Genomic DNA, 17,002 nt, shown 5'->3' with positions numbered 1-17,002 from the left:
TCCTGGAATCCTTCTCCTCCCCTGCTGTGGGGCGGGGGGGGGCTATGGGGAGGTCTCTGCTCCCTTCCCTTTCCCCCCTCCGGAGGATTTGTCCCTGGGGGACTCCCTGGCCTGGCAGCCGGGTTGTATTTTTCCGCCTGTGGGTGTGTCTCAGGAAGCAGTGTTTATCTTTTCCAAAGAGACTCCTCCCTGCTTTCCACTTTAGGATTTTTTCTCCCCACCTTTTATTTATTTATTTATTTATTTATTTATTTATTTTATTTTTGTCCTGCCCACCACCGGGCCCTCCTCTCCCTCCTCCCTCCTTTCCCCCTTCCCCCTCCTCCCTCCCCTTCCTCCTCCTCCTCCCTCCCTCTCCCCCTTTCTCCCTCCCTCCTCCTCCTCCTCCTTAACTCCTCCTCCCTCTCCTTCCTCCTTCCCCCAGGAATCTCAGCCATCCCCACTGGCTCTGCTGGCCGCCACCTGCAGCAGGATTGAGTCTCCCAACGAGAACTCCAACAGTTCCCAGGGCCAGCAAGGTGGCAGTGGGGAGCTGGACCTCACAGCAGCTGCTGCCCAGCTGGCCCAGTCAGCCAATGGTTGGCAGATCATCTCCACGGGTTCCACCACCCCTCCAAAGACCCCGGCAGCAACGGCAGCAACGGGGTGGAGAGGCCTCCAAGAGCCGCCCGGTGAGCACGGGCCCCTACGTGGTTACCACCACCTCCTCCAACCTGCAGAACCAGCAGGTTCTGACGGGTTTACCTGGGGTTATCCCCAATATCCAGTACCAGGTCATTCCCCAGTTCCAAACCATCGACGGGGCAGCAGCTCCAGTTTGCCACCACCCCAGCTCAAGTCCAACAAGATGCTTCAGGTCAGCTCCAGATCATCCCCGGCACCAACCAGCAGCTCCTAACTGGCCGTGCTGGCACCAGCAACCTCATTGCCATGCCCAACCTGCTCCAACAAGCTGTCCCATCCAAGGGGTTGGCTTGGCCAACAACAGCCTCTCGGGCCAAACCCAGTACGTGGCCAACGTCCCCGTGGCCTCAATGGCAACATCACCTTGCTACCTGTCAACAGCGTGGCTGCCACCTTGGCCCCAACCTCCCAGACGGTGACCCTGAGCGGTTCAGGCTCCCCCGAGAGCAGTTCTCAGCCTCCCACCTCGGGACCTTCCACCACCACCACCACCTCAGCCACTTCTCAAGCCAGTTCTGGGGCTTTTTTACCAATGCCAACAGTTACTCCACCACCACCACCACCAGTAACGTGGGGGTGATGAATTTTTCCACCAGTCCCACCGTGGGGAGCACCAATGTCCAAGCTCAGACGCCCCAGAGGGTCAGCAGTGTCCCCAGCTCGGACTCTCTGCAGAACCAAGTGTCAGGGGTGGCTTTGCCACCAGGGCAGCAGAAGGAAGGAGGAGAGCAGGGCCAACAATCCCAACAACAGCAACAACAGCAGCAGCAGCAGCAAATCTTGATCCAACCCCAACTTGTCCAAGGTGGGCAGACGATCCAAGCCCTCCAAACCACCCCTCTCTCTGGCCAGACCTTTGCCACTCAAGCCATCTCCCAGGACACCTTGCAGAACCTCCAGCTCCAAGCTGTCCCCAACTCGGGGCCCATCATCATCCGAACACCGACGGTGGGCCAACGGGCAAGTCAGCTGGCAAACCATCCAGCTCCAAAACCTTCAGGTCCAGAACCCTCAAGCCCAGACAATCACCTTGGCCGCCATGCAAGGTGTCTCTTTGGGCCAAACAGGCAGCACCAGCCACCACCACCCTCACCCCCCATCGCCTCCCTCCCCAGCGGCACCGTCACCGTCAACGCTGCGCAGCTCTCCTCGGTGCCAGGGGCTCCAGACTATTAACCTCAGTGCCTTGGGAGCCTCTGGAATCCAGGTCCATCAGCTCCAAGGGTTGCCACTGGCCATAGCAAACACCACTGGTGAGTTTGGTTTTTGGGGGAGGAGGGGGTTTGGAGCCAGGAAATGGAAGGAGAAATGATGTGGTGCGCTGTGGGAATTTCTGGGGGAGGAAGAGGGTGCAGGGTGATGGCTGCTCTGCTGTGGAGTCAGCTGGGAGAGCTGGGGTGGGGTAAGCTTGGGGTGGAGAGGAGAAGGCTCCAGGGAGACCCTGGAGCACCTTCCAGTCCCTCAAGTACCTCCAGGAGGTTCCTGCTGTAGCACCAGCAATGGGGGAGTCCTCCAGGAGGATCCTCCACTATGTTCCTTCAGTAGGTTCTTCCACTAGGTACTTCTAGGTTCCTTCAGGAATGTTGGGGATGGACTTTGGGTGAGGCCCTGGAGGGATGGGAGGAGGGGGAACGGCTTGAAAGTGTCTGAGGGGAAACTGAGGTTGGAGATGAGGGAGAAATTCTTCCCTGGGGGGGGGGTTGGGGGGGAGCCCCTGGGTGTCCCCAGAAGCTGTGGCTGCCCCATCCCTGGAGGTGCTGAAGGTTGGGATGGGGTTTGGAGCCCCCTGTGCTGAGGGGAGGGGTCCCCATGGCAGAGGGGATGGCACTGGGGGAGCTTTAAGCTCCCTCCCTCCCAGCCCCAGCCCATGATGATGTGATGATGGTTTTGGGGAGGTTTTGCTCTCTCTGAGCTGGCACAAGAAGCAAAGGAGCTGCCTGGGGAGGTGGAGATGGACAGGGAGGACACTGTGGCACTGAGGTGACATATGGCATGTGTGGGGCCACTGTCCTGCCCTGGTGGTCTCCTGGGAAGTCTGGGGTTGGGTTGGGGCATGGAGCTGAGCAGAAGAGGTCCAGAACCTTCCAAACTCCAGGAAAATTCCACTTTTCACCCTGGGCAGTCAACCAAGCAAAGCCCTGGGGTATTTCCTGCTGGAGACAGGAGCTACAGAAATGAGGATTTAGCTTCTGCTTTGTGGGCTTCCATCAGCTCATCCCTGACAGGCAGCAGCCCCAAAACCTCCCAAGATCTGGTGTGGGGGTGAGGTGGGAGCTTGAGACCCCCTCAGCTCCCCCCAGGAGCCACTGACCCAGGGTAGGAAGGGACAAGTTGGTCACTCCGCTTCCTTTTCCCCAGGGTTTTTTCTTTTCCCCAGGGATTTTCCTTTTTTTTTTTTTTTTTTTTTTTTTTTTTTTTTTTTCAGGGAGATGATCAGTGTAGTCCACACTGAGAGGCAGCAAAACTCAAACCCCACAAAGTGCCTTTGCTCAACCCCTTTCCTTCTGGTGAGAGGACGGCGGGCAGCCTCTGCTCTCCCAGGGTTGTTGTTGTTGTTTCTTTTTTTTTTGCAGCATTATTTGGGGCCGTTGCTACAGGCAGCTCCAGGGATTAACCTGATCCTTGGATTTAAACCCCGGGTCCTGCTGGGTTTTGTACCCACAGGGCTTGCAGCTTGGCGTGGTTCCTCTTCTGGATCTGGAAACGGGGGTGGAGTTGTGCTGCAGGTTGGGGGCATCTCCTCAGCTTTTGCACGGGGATTTTGAGTTCCTGGAGTTGTTGCTCTGCCCTCCAGGGGGTGGGAAGGGAGGAACGCTCCAGAGACCACCCCCCCACCCAACCCTGCTGCTCCTCCTCCTTCCTCCTTTCCTTTTTTTTAGCTCAGGCTCGTTGAGCTCTTGATCCCGTGGTGACAAATTCACCGAGGAGGTGGCCCAGGAGGAGGTGACGTTCAGGCCAAACTTTATTGTTGGAACAAAGTGGGCTTTAGGTTTCTGACCCACTGAGACCCCCTCCTTCCATCTTTGGGGCTGACAGCTTCTTTTTGGGGTTCATGTTTCCCCTCCTGAACCCTGGGCATGAGTGGGGGAGTCTTCCAGTCCTGGGGGTGAGTGGTTGGTGAGCTTTATTCTGCTTTTTTGGGTTTCTTTCTGCAAAGAGAAATCCCTTCTGGAGATAATGAGAAAAGGTCCTGGAAAAAAAAAAACCACACCTAAAACCCAAGTGGGTATTTTTTGTTGCACCTGGAGCTGACTTAGCTCAGTTTGGGTTTGTTAATGAGGTGCTTGGTTTGCAGCTGAGAAGGTTCTGTGACCATAATAGGTTGGTATGCAGGCAGACAGGCCTTGCAGGTGGCTCTGGGGACAGGTGGGGACAGGAATGTCCCCTCTTGGCATCACCAGGGGGTGTGGGTGCCGCCTCTCCCCCCCCATCCCTCCCCTCACGAGTGGGCAGTCCCATGGGGTGAAGGGAAGAGGGCTTGGGTGGAAAGAGTGCAAAAGTGGGGGTTGAAACACCCTGTGGGATGTCCCTCACAGCGTGATGTTACCCAAATGTCACCTTAGGAGTCACCTGAATGTCACCCCAGTGCTGGGGAGGGGACATTCTGGGTGGGATTTTGAGATGTCTGTGAGCCTGGGGTTTTGCTTTCCCTTCTGAGCCTGTTTTAGGAAGGAAGAGAGGACAGTTCACTCTGTGTCTGTCAGGTTCCATCAGCCAAGTGTCTCCATGTCCCCTCTACCTGTCCCTGTCCCCTCTGCCAGGACCTGGGTGCCCTTTGTGGCCATAATATGTGCTGGGTAAACAACCTGCCCATTAGGTCAGTGCCGGATTTAAACCCCTTCCAGCCCAAGGAATTTTTATTTCAGGGGAGGCACAGAGCTGGGAAGGTTCCAGAGGACACTGGTGGGACTGGGACACCTCAATCTCTTCCTCTGGGGGGGGTTGGGGCAGCACCCACCTCCTTTTGGAGCTCTGAGGTCTCATTCTTCTGAAAAAGGCCTCGGGGAGGGGGTAGTGGGGAGAAATAACCCTTTGAAATCTGCTCCCTGAGCTCTCCACTGCCACTTTGTTTGCTTCGCCGGGCTCTTCAGCCCTCACACAAAGCCCTGATTGTCTCCTTCAGGGTTTGGGGTTTTTAAGGGAAGGCTTTGTAGCCTTGATGAAACATCCACATGGGATGGGAGGGGAAGAGGGAATCAAGCCCTGACAGGATCTCTCCTTCCCCTGCTGGAATTGTTTTGTTTCATCACGTCACCAAATCATGAGATTGTGAAATTTCCTTCTCTAAACTGGAGCTGGGATGGACTTGAAATCCCCTCACAGTTTCCTTGGCTGACCTCTCCTCCTCCCTGTAAGAAAAAGAAGGGGTGTGGGGGGGGTGGAAGTTGACTGCAAAGTGACACAAAGTCCCTGGAGATTCCAGGCTCTGCTCAGAACAGGGAGTTTGGATCCTGCCAGGGAACTGCACTCACTGCTTCATCCAGGCAGCTTCTGGGGCTCTGGGGGGCAGCCCTCTTCCTCCTCCCTTCATCTTCTCCTCCTCCTCCTTCTTTTCCTCCTCCTCCTCCTCCTCCTCCTTTTCCTCCTCCTCCTCCTCCTCTTCATCCTCCTCCTCCTCCTCCTTTTCCTCCTTTTCCTCCTTCTCCCCCTTCTTCCTCCTCCTTCTCTTCTTCCTCCTTCTCCTTTTCCTCCTTTTCCTCCTCCTCCTTCTCCCGTCACCTCCTCCTCCTTCTCCCATCACCTCCTCCTCCTTCTCCCATCTCCTCCTCCTCTTACTCCTCTTCCTTCCCCTGCTTTTTCTCCACCTTCTTCCTTCTCCTCCTGGACACCAGTGCTCAAGGTTGGCAGCCGTGCTGGTTGGACTGGTTGGGTGCTGCTCACCCTTTGTCTCCTCTCTGCAGAGTTTCCTCTCCTGGAGCTGCAGTGTCTGCCCAGGCCCTGATCTTCCCTCTCCTTTTTATCTGAGCTCCTCCTCACCCTGGGGCTCTCTGCTCTTTATCATCTCTCTGCAGGAGCCCCGAGGACTTTGGGGTAATTTCAGCCCTGGCTTTTTTCCAGACTGTCAGCTCGTGCTTTGTCCTTCAAACTTCTCTGGCCTTCCCCAACCCAGGAGGTCCAGAGGGAGATGTGAGGCAAAGCCACAAATTCTAGGCAAAACCCCAAGGTTTGAGGTTGGGGCAAAGCATCTGCCCTTGGTCTGTGGTGGGGGAGAGGAGGTCCTGAGAGCTGAGAGGGTTGGGGGTGTGCATCCTGGAGAGGAGAAGGCTCCAGGGAGACCTTGGAGCAACTTCCAGCACCTGAAGTGCCCTCAGATACCTCCAGAAGGCACCTCCAGGTTCCTGCAGGAATGTTGGGGATGGACTTTGGGTGAGGCCCTGGAGGGATGGGAGGAGGGGGAACAGCTTGAAAGTGTCTGAGGGGAGACTGAGGTTGGAGATGAGGGAGAAATTCTTCCCTGGGAGGGGGGTGGAGCCCCTGGGTGTCCCCAGAAGCTGTGGCTGCCCCATCCCTGGAGGTGCTGAAGGTTGGGATGGGGTTTGGAGCCACTTGGGGGGGTGGGAGGTGTCCCCATGGAATGGTTTGGGATCATGGAATGGTTTGGAAGGAACCTTAAAGCCCATCTGAGGGGTCCAGGAGATGATTTTTGGGGTGGGGGCCCCATTTCTGGAGGTGCTGAAGGTTGGGATGGGGTTTGGAGCCCCCTGACCATGCAGGGGGGTTGGAATGAGAGGATCTTTGATGTCCCTTCCATTCCAACCCATTCCAGGATTCTGTGACTCCTGGGGAGGAGGGGAAGGCTGTGTGTGATGGGGTTGTTGGGCTCCATGAGTCAGTTGTGTTTGATTCTGGAGATGAATGAGTCAAGAAGCCACCTGGCAAGTTCTGTGGCATCTTGTTAATTGTGGGAGGTGTTCTGGGCATCCAGATAAATTCAAGACTTCCTTTCTGAGGAGAAGGAAAGAGGGATGGAGGTGTGGGATCAAGAGAGAGCTGGGGTGGAAGGGCACTCAGCCCTGTGAGGTGAAGGGGAGCTCAGAAATCACCTCACCCAATTTTTCCAAGACCCTTTAACCTTGCCAAGAGTTGCTAAATACCTTTGTCACGTTGCCAATGTAACCACAGATCTCCTTAGACCCTTTAATTCCAGTCTGGCTTGTTGGGAAATCTGCGATGAAGCCTCTAGTCCTGCCAAAGCCTTCCCTGGGGTGGCTTTGCCAGGGAAAAGGGGACCAGCAGCACCCTGTAAGCCTGGGCAGGTCCTACCAGACCAGGCCAAAAACCCCATAATGAGCTTAAAAGAGAAATGCTTGATGGTATGAGGAGCACAGGAGGAGGAAAAGGAGATGCTGGGATGGGGAGGATGATGATGGTGATCACCCAGGAGGATGCTGGCTTGAGGCCAGCGCAGAGCACACCCAGGAGGTGGGAAAATACCCATGGGCATCACTGACCCTGAGCCTCTGTGTTCATATAATGGAATCATGGGGTGGGTTGGATGGACCTTAAAGCTCCCCCAGTGCCATCCCCCCTGCCGTGGGGACCCCTCCCCACAGCCCAGGGGGCTCCAAACCCCATCCCAACCTTCAGCACCTCCAGGGATGGGGCAGCCACAGCCTCTGGGGACACCCAGGGGTTCTCCCCCCTCAAATCCAAGGTTTTCTCCCTCATCTCCAGCCTCAATGTCCCCTCTTCAACATTTAACCCCTTTCCCACATCCTCTCTTCTCTCCACCCCCATCTCAGATCCCTCCCCAGCTTTCTTGGAGCCCCCCCATATGTTGGAGGTTGCTCTGAGCTCCCCTGGGAGCCTCCTCTTCTCCAGGCTGTGCACCCCCAATCCCAGGGGAGCTGCTCCAGCATTTTAGTGGACACCTTCCAGGAGTTCTGTGTCCTTCTGGTCCTGGGGACACCAGAACTGAACCCAGCACCCCAGGAAGGGTCTCCCCAGAGCAGATGGGAAGAATCCCCTCTCTCCACCTGCATTTTGTGCTTCTTCTGATGCAGCCCAGGACGTGGTTGGTTTCTGGGCTGCAAACACCCATTTTTGGTTCATGTTGAGCTTCTGGTCCAGCATCCCCAGGTCCTTGTCCTCAGGGTTGTCCTCAGTCCTTTCTCCTCTCAAAAATGGGTGCATGGGGTCACCTCCCCCCAAGTGCAGAACCTTCCACTTGGCCTTGAACTTCGTGGATGATGAGTGGGGAGTGGAGAGCTCAGCTGAGGGACAGCAGTGACTTCCTCCTGCAGGTGAATTCTTGCAAATGAGCAAGGAAATCAAAGGAGATAAAAAAAAGGAGGGGACTCTAGCCCAAAATAAACCCCACCTTGGGTACAGCCCTGTGGCTCTGATCCTCAGAGCTGTGCTTTGGGGAGAGCTGCATGAAAAGGAGGAGGAGGAGGAGGGAACTCAAGTTGTGAGCTGGAAAGGTTTGATTTGTGTGTGTTTTGTTTTTTTTCTTTTTTCTGCTTTCTTTTTTGGCTCCAAAACTTCCTCTTGCCCAAAGCTGCTGGTGGTGACAGCCCTTACTCCCCTGCCCCCCCTTTCCTCTGCAGCTGCCAAGACTGCAGAGTTTGCACAAGAAATGGGGGGGGTTGGGTGCTTTAGTGTTTGTTGTGTTTTTGTTGGGGTTTTTTGTTGGTTTTTTTTTAATTGTAATTTTCCCAGATCCTCCCTAAATTGACCACATTTCCTTCTCCTGAGGTTAGCTGGGGTGGATCTAAAAATGCTCCTTTCCCCATCCCCCCCTTTCCCAGGGCATTTCTCACCTCCTGTCAGTTTGCTAAAGAAAAGGACTCAAACCAAGAGGTTTTTCTTCCACCAAACATTTTGCTGGGAGACCTCAGGAGCCCAAACTTGGATCCTTTTGGGGATTTTTCAGTGGGGTTCCACCCCCCTCCTCTTCTTGAGGGGGGTCCTTAGGGCTTAGTCCCACCCTCCAGGTCTGGGCCAGGAACCAGGGGCAGCTCCTTGGCTCCTGTTTCCCCCAGGCAGTTCCCTCCTGGTTTTTTCCAAGGATTAACTCCCACTCCTTGCTCTATTCATATCTTTTTTTCTTTCTTCAGGACTTCATGACCCTGCCCAAGGGCCTTGGCAGCCTTCAGGGAAGCTTTACACTTGGAAATCTTTTTTAGTAGCAGAGATAATAACCAGAAATCATTCAGCTGCTTTTTCTCCACCAACTTTCCCACCCCCTCAAACTCCAATATCCTGGAGACTTCACCACATCCCAAGATGGGAAGAGGGAAGCTTGGACCTACAGGATCTGCCTTCCCTCCTACCAGATCTTCCTCCTCTCCCTCTCATTCAGGTTTTGCTTTAATTAGATGGAAGCCAGGAGGAGGATTTGGGTGTTGTGTTTCTATTTCTCCTTTTTTTTCTCCCTCCCACCCAGCTCTTAAACTGCAGATTGGCTCTTGCAGGGTGGATTGAAGCCATTCCAAGACATCAGGCCTTGGATTTTCCCCTTCCTCCCAAACATTTTGGGGGAGGGCACCCATCTCTTCCCTTTTTTTTTAATACAACTTTTTAATTTTTTTTTAATGCTTTTCCAACCACAGCTCCTCTCAGCCTGCACCCAGGTCAGGGGGAAATCTCTGATCTGGCTCTGGGAGGCTTAAAAAGCTTAAAAAAGCTGCTCTTGGGTGCTGGGTGCTGGTGTGAGCCCTGTAACCTGGCACCAGAGCTGGGGAGGAACTGGCTGAGGAGGTTTTTGCTTTAAAATCACTGAGTTTGGGGAGTTTGGTGTTGAGGGAGCAGAAGGGATGGAGCTGGTGAGGTACAGGAGGATACAGCCATGAGTTCTGAGCTCCAGAAGTGTCACTTCAGGATAGGTAATCAGAAGGACAGTATTTGGATTTTTTTTTAATTTTAGTTCTTTATTCTCAGTTGTCTTAAAAGCATAATACTTTCGTTTTCACTGTAATTGAGCCTTTTTTATTTTTTTTTTCTGTAATCAATCAAAGCTGGAGCCTAGCAGCAGGATGGAATTCTTGCCTTAACAGGAAAAAAAAAACCTTTATATCTTTAATTAAAAAATGTCACTTCTGGAGGGACACATGGTTCCCCTCCTGCTGCCCCTGTTCCCTGGGAGCAGGATGTGGCCTGGTGGCTGTCACTGGAGCTGGTGGCTGTCACTCTGCTCTTCTCCACCTTAGTATGGGGGCTGGAGGTGGCTGAACTGGTCCCAGTTTGTTACTGGTGTTGTTCTTGGTGTCTTTCAGCTGGGATCCCCCCTGGTGGAACCATGTCCCCGAGTTCTGCAGCCTCTGGCTGTGACATGGGTGACATCCCCTGGTGGCATCTTCCTCTTCTGTTCCCCGTGGCCAAACCAGCCCAGGTGGGAGGTGACCTGAGGAGGGCCAAGCAGATGCCTCAGGTTCCTCAGTAACAAACCTGGTGATTGGGGCTTTGGTGTTCTTGTTCCTCAGTGGCAAAGCTCTGCCTTAGCCCAGGAGGTGTGAGTGGAGGAGAATCTCAGGAGTTTTGTGTCCAGCTCTGGGGTCTCCAGCCCCAGGAGGACACGGAGGTGTTTGAACCATCCCAGAGGAGGCTCTGGAGCTGCTGGGAGGGATGAGGAGGTGTGGAGAGAGGAAGAGAGGTGAGGGGTTCAGTCTGGAGAGGAGGAGGAGGAGAAGGAGGAGGAGAAGGAGAAGGAAAAGGAGAAGGAGAGAAGGTTCTGGGGAGATCTTAAGACCTTGGAGCACCTTCCAGCACCTGAAGTGCCCTCAGATACCTCCAGAAGGCACCTCCAGGTTCCTGCAGGAATGTTGGAGATGGATTTGGGATGAGGCCCTGGAGGGATGGGAGGAGGGGGAACGGCTTGAAAGTGTCCGAGGGGAGACTGAGGTTGGAGATGAGGGAGAAATTCTGGAATTTGAGGGAGGGGGGGGAGCCCCTGGGTGTCCCCAGAAGCTGTGGCTGCCCCATCCCTGGAGGTGCTGAAGGTTGGGATGGGGTTTGGAGCCCCCTGTGCTGGGGGGAGGTGTCCTCATGGCAGGGGGGTGGCACTGTGGGGGCTTTAGGGTCCCTCCCATGGCTCTATGAAATGTGGACCCCAGTGATTTGTGGGGCAAAGCAGCTCAGCCTCCATTGCCCCCCTCCCTTTTTCTTCCTGCCTGGAAGAGCAAAGCTCTGATTGGTGCCACCACAGCCCAGAGGAGTGAAACCAAAGCTTTTCCTCTCACTGGAGGATTCCCAGACATGGACCATGGCCCAGATCTTGATCACAACCCCTAAATCCCACAGTGGTCCCACAGATCCTTGGCAAAGCTCTCCTCTGCAGAGCTCCTCTGACACCTGCTGGTGATGGCACAGCCCTGGGGCTCCAGGAAGGGTGCCCAATTCCAGAAACTCTTTGTCATTCCCTCTTCCCTGACTCCCAAAATTGTGAAATTGCTTCCTAGATGCAGGAGAAGAGCTCAGGCTGTGTCAGAGACCTTTTGCCCAACTGAAGCCTGAAGTTCATCCTTCTCCAGCTCCAGCACCACTCTTCTGGATGCTCCACATGCTTCCTCCTGGCTTCCTCCTGGCTTCCTCCTGGCTAGAAGGTGTTCTGCTGGAAAACCTGGATTTGAAAAACAAATTCCACCACTTGGCTGAAGGTCCTTTGTCCCAGCAATGCTTCTCAAAGGTGGTGCCACCAGCTTGGCCATCACAGCTGCAGCCTTCTTGCCATGATGGAGCTCTGGAGGACACCACCAAGAGGCCCATGGGCTGGTTTTGAGGAAATCCCAGTTTTGGAAATCCCAGCTTTGAGCTTCTTTTAAGAAGCTTCCAGGACCTAAGAAGAGGAGATGGAGTGAGGGAACCAACATCCCCTAGGGCACATCCCTCACTTCTGTTGCCTCCCCATGGGCTCATCAGCCTTTGACACCATCCTCCAACCATCCCCACCACGTCCAGGCTGAGATCTCAACCCTAGTGAGGAAGTTGGTGGAGAAAAAGGTGAATTTGGGGCTGGAACCCAAGGCTGTAACCAGCCAAGGGTGCTGCCACCCCACCCATGGGTGCATCTGGGCATTCAATTTGCCACCAGACCCATTGGAATTTATGAAGTGCAGCAGAAAAGAGATCCCTAACCCTGACTCTAAACCCTCTCTGCCTTTCTAGGGCAAAAATAATCAAGTTTGAGGGGAAATCAACTATTTTTGGGAGTGCTGGAGAAGCAATGGGGTGATGGCCAGTGAGGAAACAGTGATGGAAACTGATGGGCTTCCAAAATTCCTCCCCTTCCACCCCACCAGGACCATTGGTTGCTGTTCCTTTGTGTTGGAAGCTTGGCAGCATGACCTCTCATTCCTAAATCTTCAAAAAACTTCCTCCTCAGATGATTTTTAACCTTTTTAATGTATTTATCTCCCTTTCTAATCCAAAATATCCAGTGAGCTGCCATGGAGACTCCTGGAGATTTCCAGCCTTGTTTTATTTATCTTCATCTTATTTTTGGTGGGTTTATGGTTGGCAGGAAGCTTCACATCTGCTCTGCAGCTTCTTGTTTTCACCCAAATGTTTGAAAAGGGGGAAAACTCCCTTTTCCAGCCCCCAAAAACCCACCTGGAAAGCAGGCAGGTGTGACTGGGAGAACTCCAGGTTTTCCTTGGTGATGTTTCTCCTTTGCTCTCCTGCACCATCCCAGTGCCGTTCAGTTTAATTTTTTTCTCTGTTTTCTACTCTAAAATAGCTGAAATATTTTCCAGGTGGCTCGGGGGGAGTTGTTTGTCCTGAGGGACTCAGCTCCCCTCTCTCCAGGTTTTGGAGCAAAACTCAGAGGAGATTGGGGAGGGGGGGGGATTCCTTGCTTTGGGGCAGGTTCTGGAGAAGGTTTGGTGTGAGGCGATCAGGGCTGGGAGATGGTGGAGAAATCAAGGAAGAAAAAGTTGGAATTGGAGAACTTCCACACCTTCCTTTTCCTTCCCTCCTGATCTTCCTGCAGGACCTGCTCTGACCTCTTTTGGTTTTTTTCCTTCCAGGTGACCACGGAGCTCAGTTGGGTCTTCATGGCACTGGAGGGGATGGACTGGGAGAGGAGAACCCGGCTGTGGAAGAAGGAGAAACCAGTCCAGACCCCCAGCCCCAGCAGGGAAGGAAAACACGGAGGGAAGCCTGCACCTGCCCCTACTGCAAGGACAGCGAGGGGAGGTGAGGCTGCTCCACCACGTGGAAAAACCTAAAAGTGCCTTTTTTTAGCTCCATTCACCAGAGTTTGGTTCAGTTCTGGAGTCTCCATCCAGGTCTGGGGTCTGCCAAACCACCAGGAGTTCATGGAGCTCTTGGAATGTGTCCAAAGGAGTCCTGGAGATTGCTGGGAGGGCTGAGCAGCTCTGGAGCCAGGGGGAGAGAGTTGGGGGGGGTTAAGTCTGGAGAAGGTTCCAGGGAGACCTTGGAGCAACTTCCAGTGCCTGAAGTGCCCTCAGATACCTCCAGGAGGAGGTTCCTCCTGAAGGTTTCTCCTCCTGTAGGTTTCTCCTCCAGTGGGTGCTTCCACCCAGTTCCTCCACTTGGTGTCAGGATGGGCTGGTGGTTGGTGTGAATGACCCTAAAGGGTTTTTTTCTGACCTAAATGATTTGGTGATGACTTTGATGACCTCCAGGAGGCACCTCCAGGTTCCTTCAGGAATGTTGGGGATGGATTTGGGATGAGACCCTGGAGGGATGGGAGGAGGGAGAACGGCTTGAAAGTGTCCGAGGGGAGACTGAGGTTGGAGATAAGGGAGAAATTCTTCCCTGGGGGGGGGGGGAGCCCCTGGGTGTCCCCAGAAGCTGTGGCTGCCCCATCCCAGGAGGTGCTGAAGGTTGGGATGGGGTTTTGGGGAGGGGTGCCCATGGCAGGGGGGGTGGCACTGGATGAACTTCCCACTCCTAACCCATCCCATCATTCTAACCACATCTTGCTGGGTGGTTTTTTGTTTTTTTGGTTTTTTTTTTATTTTAACTTTCTGCCTTTTTTTTTAATCATTCTTTCCCTTCCAGGAGCTCTGGGGATCCAGGGAAAAAAAAACAACACATCTGCCACATCCCGGGCTGCGGGAAGGTCTATGGCAAAACCTCTCACCTGAGGGCCCACCTGAGGTGGCACACGGGGGGAGAGACCTTTTGTCTGCACCTGGATCCTCTGTGGGAAGCGTTTCACCAGGAGCGACGAGCTCCAGCGGCACAAGCGCACGCACACAGGTGAGGAGGGGGCAGCACCTTCCCCAGGGGTCCCACCTTCTGCAGGGGGTGCTGAGACATTCTGGAGCTGAGGGCTGAAGCTGCTCTGCCTTGGGGAGAGGTTGGGAGAGGTGGAGTGGAGAAAAGAAGGATCCAACGAGGCTGTAGGGCAGCTTCCAGTTCTGGAAGTAACTGGAGGATCCTCCTGTAGGTGCCTCCTGTAGGTGCCTCCTGTAGGTTCCTCTTGTAGGTTTCTCCCCCTGTAGGTGCCTCCTGTAGGTTCCTCCTGAAGGTTTCTCCTCCTGTAGGTTTCTCCTCCAGTGGGTGCTTCCACCCAGTTCCTCCACTTGGTGTCAGGATGGGCTGGTGGTTGGTGTGAATGACCCTAAAGGGTTTTTTTCTGACCTAAATGATTTGGTGATGACTTTGATGACCTCCAGGAGGCACCTCCAGGTTCCTTCAGGAATGTTGGGGATGGATTTGGGATGAGACCCTGGAGGGATGGGAGGAGGGGGAACGGCTTGAAAGTGTCCGAGGGGAGACTGAGGTTGGAGATGAGGGAGAAATTCTTCCCTGGGAGGGTGGGGAGCCCCTGGGTGTCCCTAGAAGCTGTGGCTGCCCCATCCCAGGAGGTGCTGAAGGTTGGGATGGGGTTTGGAGCCTCCTGTGCTGGGGGGAGGTGTCCTCATGGCAGGGGGGTGGCACTGTGGGGGCTTTAGGGTCCCTCCCATGGCTCTATGAAACCTGGACCCCAGTGATTTGTGGGGCAGAGCAGCTCAGCCTCCATTTCCCCCCTCCCTTTTTCTTCCTGCCTGGAAGAGCAAAGCTCTGCTCGGTGTCCCAGTGTCCCCCTCACCCTCCTCTTTTTATCTCCCCCCCTTTTTCTAGGTGAGAAAAAATTCGCTTGCCCGGAGTGTCCCAAACGTTTCATGAGGAGTGACCACCTCTCCAAGCACATCAAAACCCACCAGAACAAAAAAGGAGGCCCAGCAGCCAACAGCGTCACCATGAACGTCTCCGCCGTCTCCATGGACACCGGCGCCTCGGCGGAGGGCAATGGGGGGGCCACCCCTTCCGCCCTCATCGCCACCAACATGGTGGCCATGGAAGCCATCTGTCCCGAGGGCATCGCCCGCCTGGCCAGCAGTGGCATCAACGTCATGCAGGTGGCTGACCTCCAATCCATCAACATCAGCGGCAACGGCTTCTGAGGAGGAGGGGAAAGGGGGAGAAGGGGGGAGGGAGGGGGCGGCGCCCAACGTGGGGCAGGGGAGAGGCCACGGGGCCGGAGGGGGAGCCGAGGGGGAGCAGGTGGCTTCGGGTCACAACCAGCAGGGGGAGGGGGCTCAAGGGGAGGGGGCTCCTGTCCTGTGGGACCTCCCAGCACTAAACTCCTCCGCCCCAAATCTGGGTTTCCTCCCCATAAAAAGGCCAAGAGCTCGATGGAGATTTTTTTTTTTTTTTTTTTTTTTTTTTGCTTGACCTGATCGTTTTTTTGTTTGTTTGTTTGTTTTTGTGGGGTTTTTTTGTTTGGGTTTTTTTGTTTGTTTGTTTTTTCTTTTTTTGTCTTTGTCTTCTCTTTCTTTTTTTTGCTTTTTCGTTTTGGCTTGGTTTTGGTTTTTGGTTTTTTAGGTTTTTTTGGTGTTATGGTTTTTGGTGGGTTTTTTGGGGTTTTTTGTTTTTTCTTTTTTTTTTTTTTTTTGTTTTTGTTTTAGGGGTTTTTTTGTTCTTTGTGGGCTTTTGTTTTTTCTTTTTTGTTTCTTTTTTTGTTCTTTTTTTCTTTTGTTTTTGTGGGGGGGGTTTTGTTTGTTTGTTTTTTGTTTTTTTTTTTTGTTTTCTTTAGGGGGAGGGGCTTTTCCCTCTCTTTTCTCCCCCCAGAAAAGCTCCACGAGACCCCCCTGCCTCTGTAGCCTTCGATGCCTTGGTCAAAAAAAAGAAAAATTTATATATATATATATGAGATCCTTGGAGTACTTTTAGCGAGGCAAAAAAAAACAAACCCATCCAAAAACCCAACAACAACAAAAAAAACTAAAAGGAACAAAAAAAAAAAAAAAGGAAAAAAAAAAAAAAAGCAGATTCTATATTATTATTATATATAAAAAAAAAATCTAAACTGTGTTCGTTTGAGAGAGGAGAGATGTTTGCTGTGACCATGGCTTTGGTCTCTTGGATGCCTTATCCTGGAGCAGGGGGACCCCTTTTTTTTTGGGGGGGGGGATTGGGGAAAAAAGTTCCCCCTCTGCCCCCTTTTTACAGGAAAAAATTCACAAAACCGCCCCAAAAATCTAAAAAAATCACTAGCCCCCCCCCCCAGGTCATTTTTTGTCCTGAAATCCTGAAAATTCTTCCATTTTGGGTGAGGTTTTGCTTTCTTTTATTGCCCCCCCCCCCTTCCAGGACTTCCCCCCCTCCCTCGCCCTTCACTGGATTTATTTTATTTCCATTTTCTTTCCGTTTTATTCCCAATTTTTTTCCATTTTTTTCCTCTCTCCAGCAGGTTGAGCACCAGGAGCAGATTTATTTGGGGGGGGGGGACGACACACTGACACTCCCCCTGCCCCCCCGTGAGGAGGGGGTGACACTTTTTTTTTGGGAGGGACCTTTTTTGGGCTTAAAAAACTCAGAATTTGGGCTCAAAACCTCCACATCAGTGGGAAGTGGAATTTTTGGTGAGGCAGGGGGAAATCATCGAGGCGGGGGGGGGAGGTTGTGCCCCCACCCCCTGAAAAAAAAGCAAAAAACCCAACACTATTATGTTGGAAATGTTGGAAATTGGGATGATTTGGGGGAAAAATCTCGGGATTTTCCCATTTTGGGCTTTTCCCACCTCCCTTCTTCCTCCCCCCAAGTACCAAGGAGCTGGGGGGGTCCTAGAACCCCCCCCAAATTTTAAAGAGGGGGGGGAATTTCCTCTCAGGGTGAGAATGAGCTTAACACACCCCCCCCCCCAAAAAAAAAAATTAGTGCTGGGATCTGGGTGCTGGGTGCCCCCTCCCCAGGGGAAATCTGGGGCTTGAGGAAGAATTTTTGGGAAAAAAGAGCAGGAAATGGGGCTGGGAATGACCTGGGGGGGGGGAGAATTAATAGAGAACGGTCCAAAGTGACCACACACCCCCCCCCCAGGTTGTCCCCTTGGTCCTGGGGGGGAAATTTCCCCCTATTTTCCATC

At 53.4% G+C, this 17,002-nt stretch overlaps 1 protein-coding gene across 1 annotated transcript; it reads left to right on the top strand.

Moving 5' to 3' along the window:
* Positions 1-44: 44 nt before the first annotated feature.
* On the top strand, positions 45-15,045 carry SP1 (Sp1 transcription factor). Its single transcript, XM_030468088.1, is given in 15 exon segments — positions 45-143; positions 425-611; positions 614-642; positions 645-800; positions 802-952; positions 955-1,026; positions 1,029-1,202; positions 1,205-1,637; positions 1,639-1,765; positions 1,768-1,842; positions 1,844-1,937; positions 12,651-12,819; positions 13,651-13,759; positions 13,761-13,851; positions 14,719-15,045. Coding segments are annotated over 15 exon segments (2,289 nt in total). The 3' UTR covers positions 15,042-15,045.
* Positions 15,046-17,002: the final 1,957 nt, after the last annotated feature.

This window comes from Calypte anna, chromosome 33, assembly GCF_003957555.1.
Source record: "Calypte anna isolate BGI_N300 chromosome 33, bCalAnn1_v1.p, whole genome shotgun sequence".
Taxonomy (NCBI): domain Eukaryota; kingdom Metazoa; phylum Chordata; class Aves; order Apodiformes; family Trochilidae; genus Calypte; species Calypte anna.
Note: the sequence above shows the minus strand (reverse complement) of the source record. Positions and strands in the feature narration are given on the sequence as shown.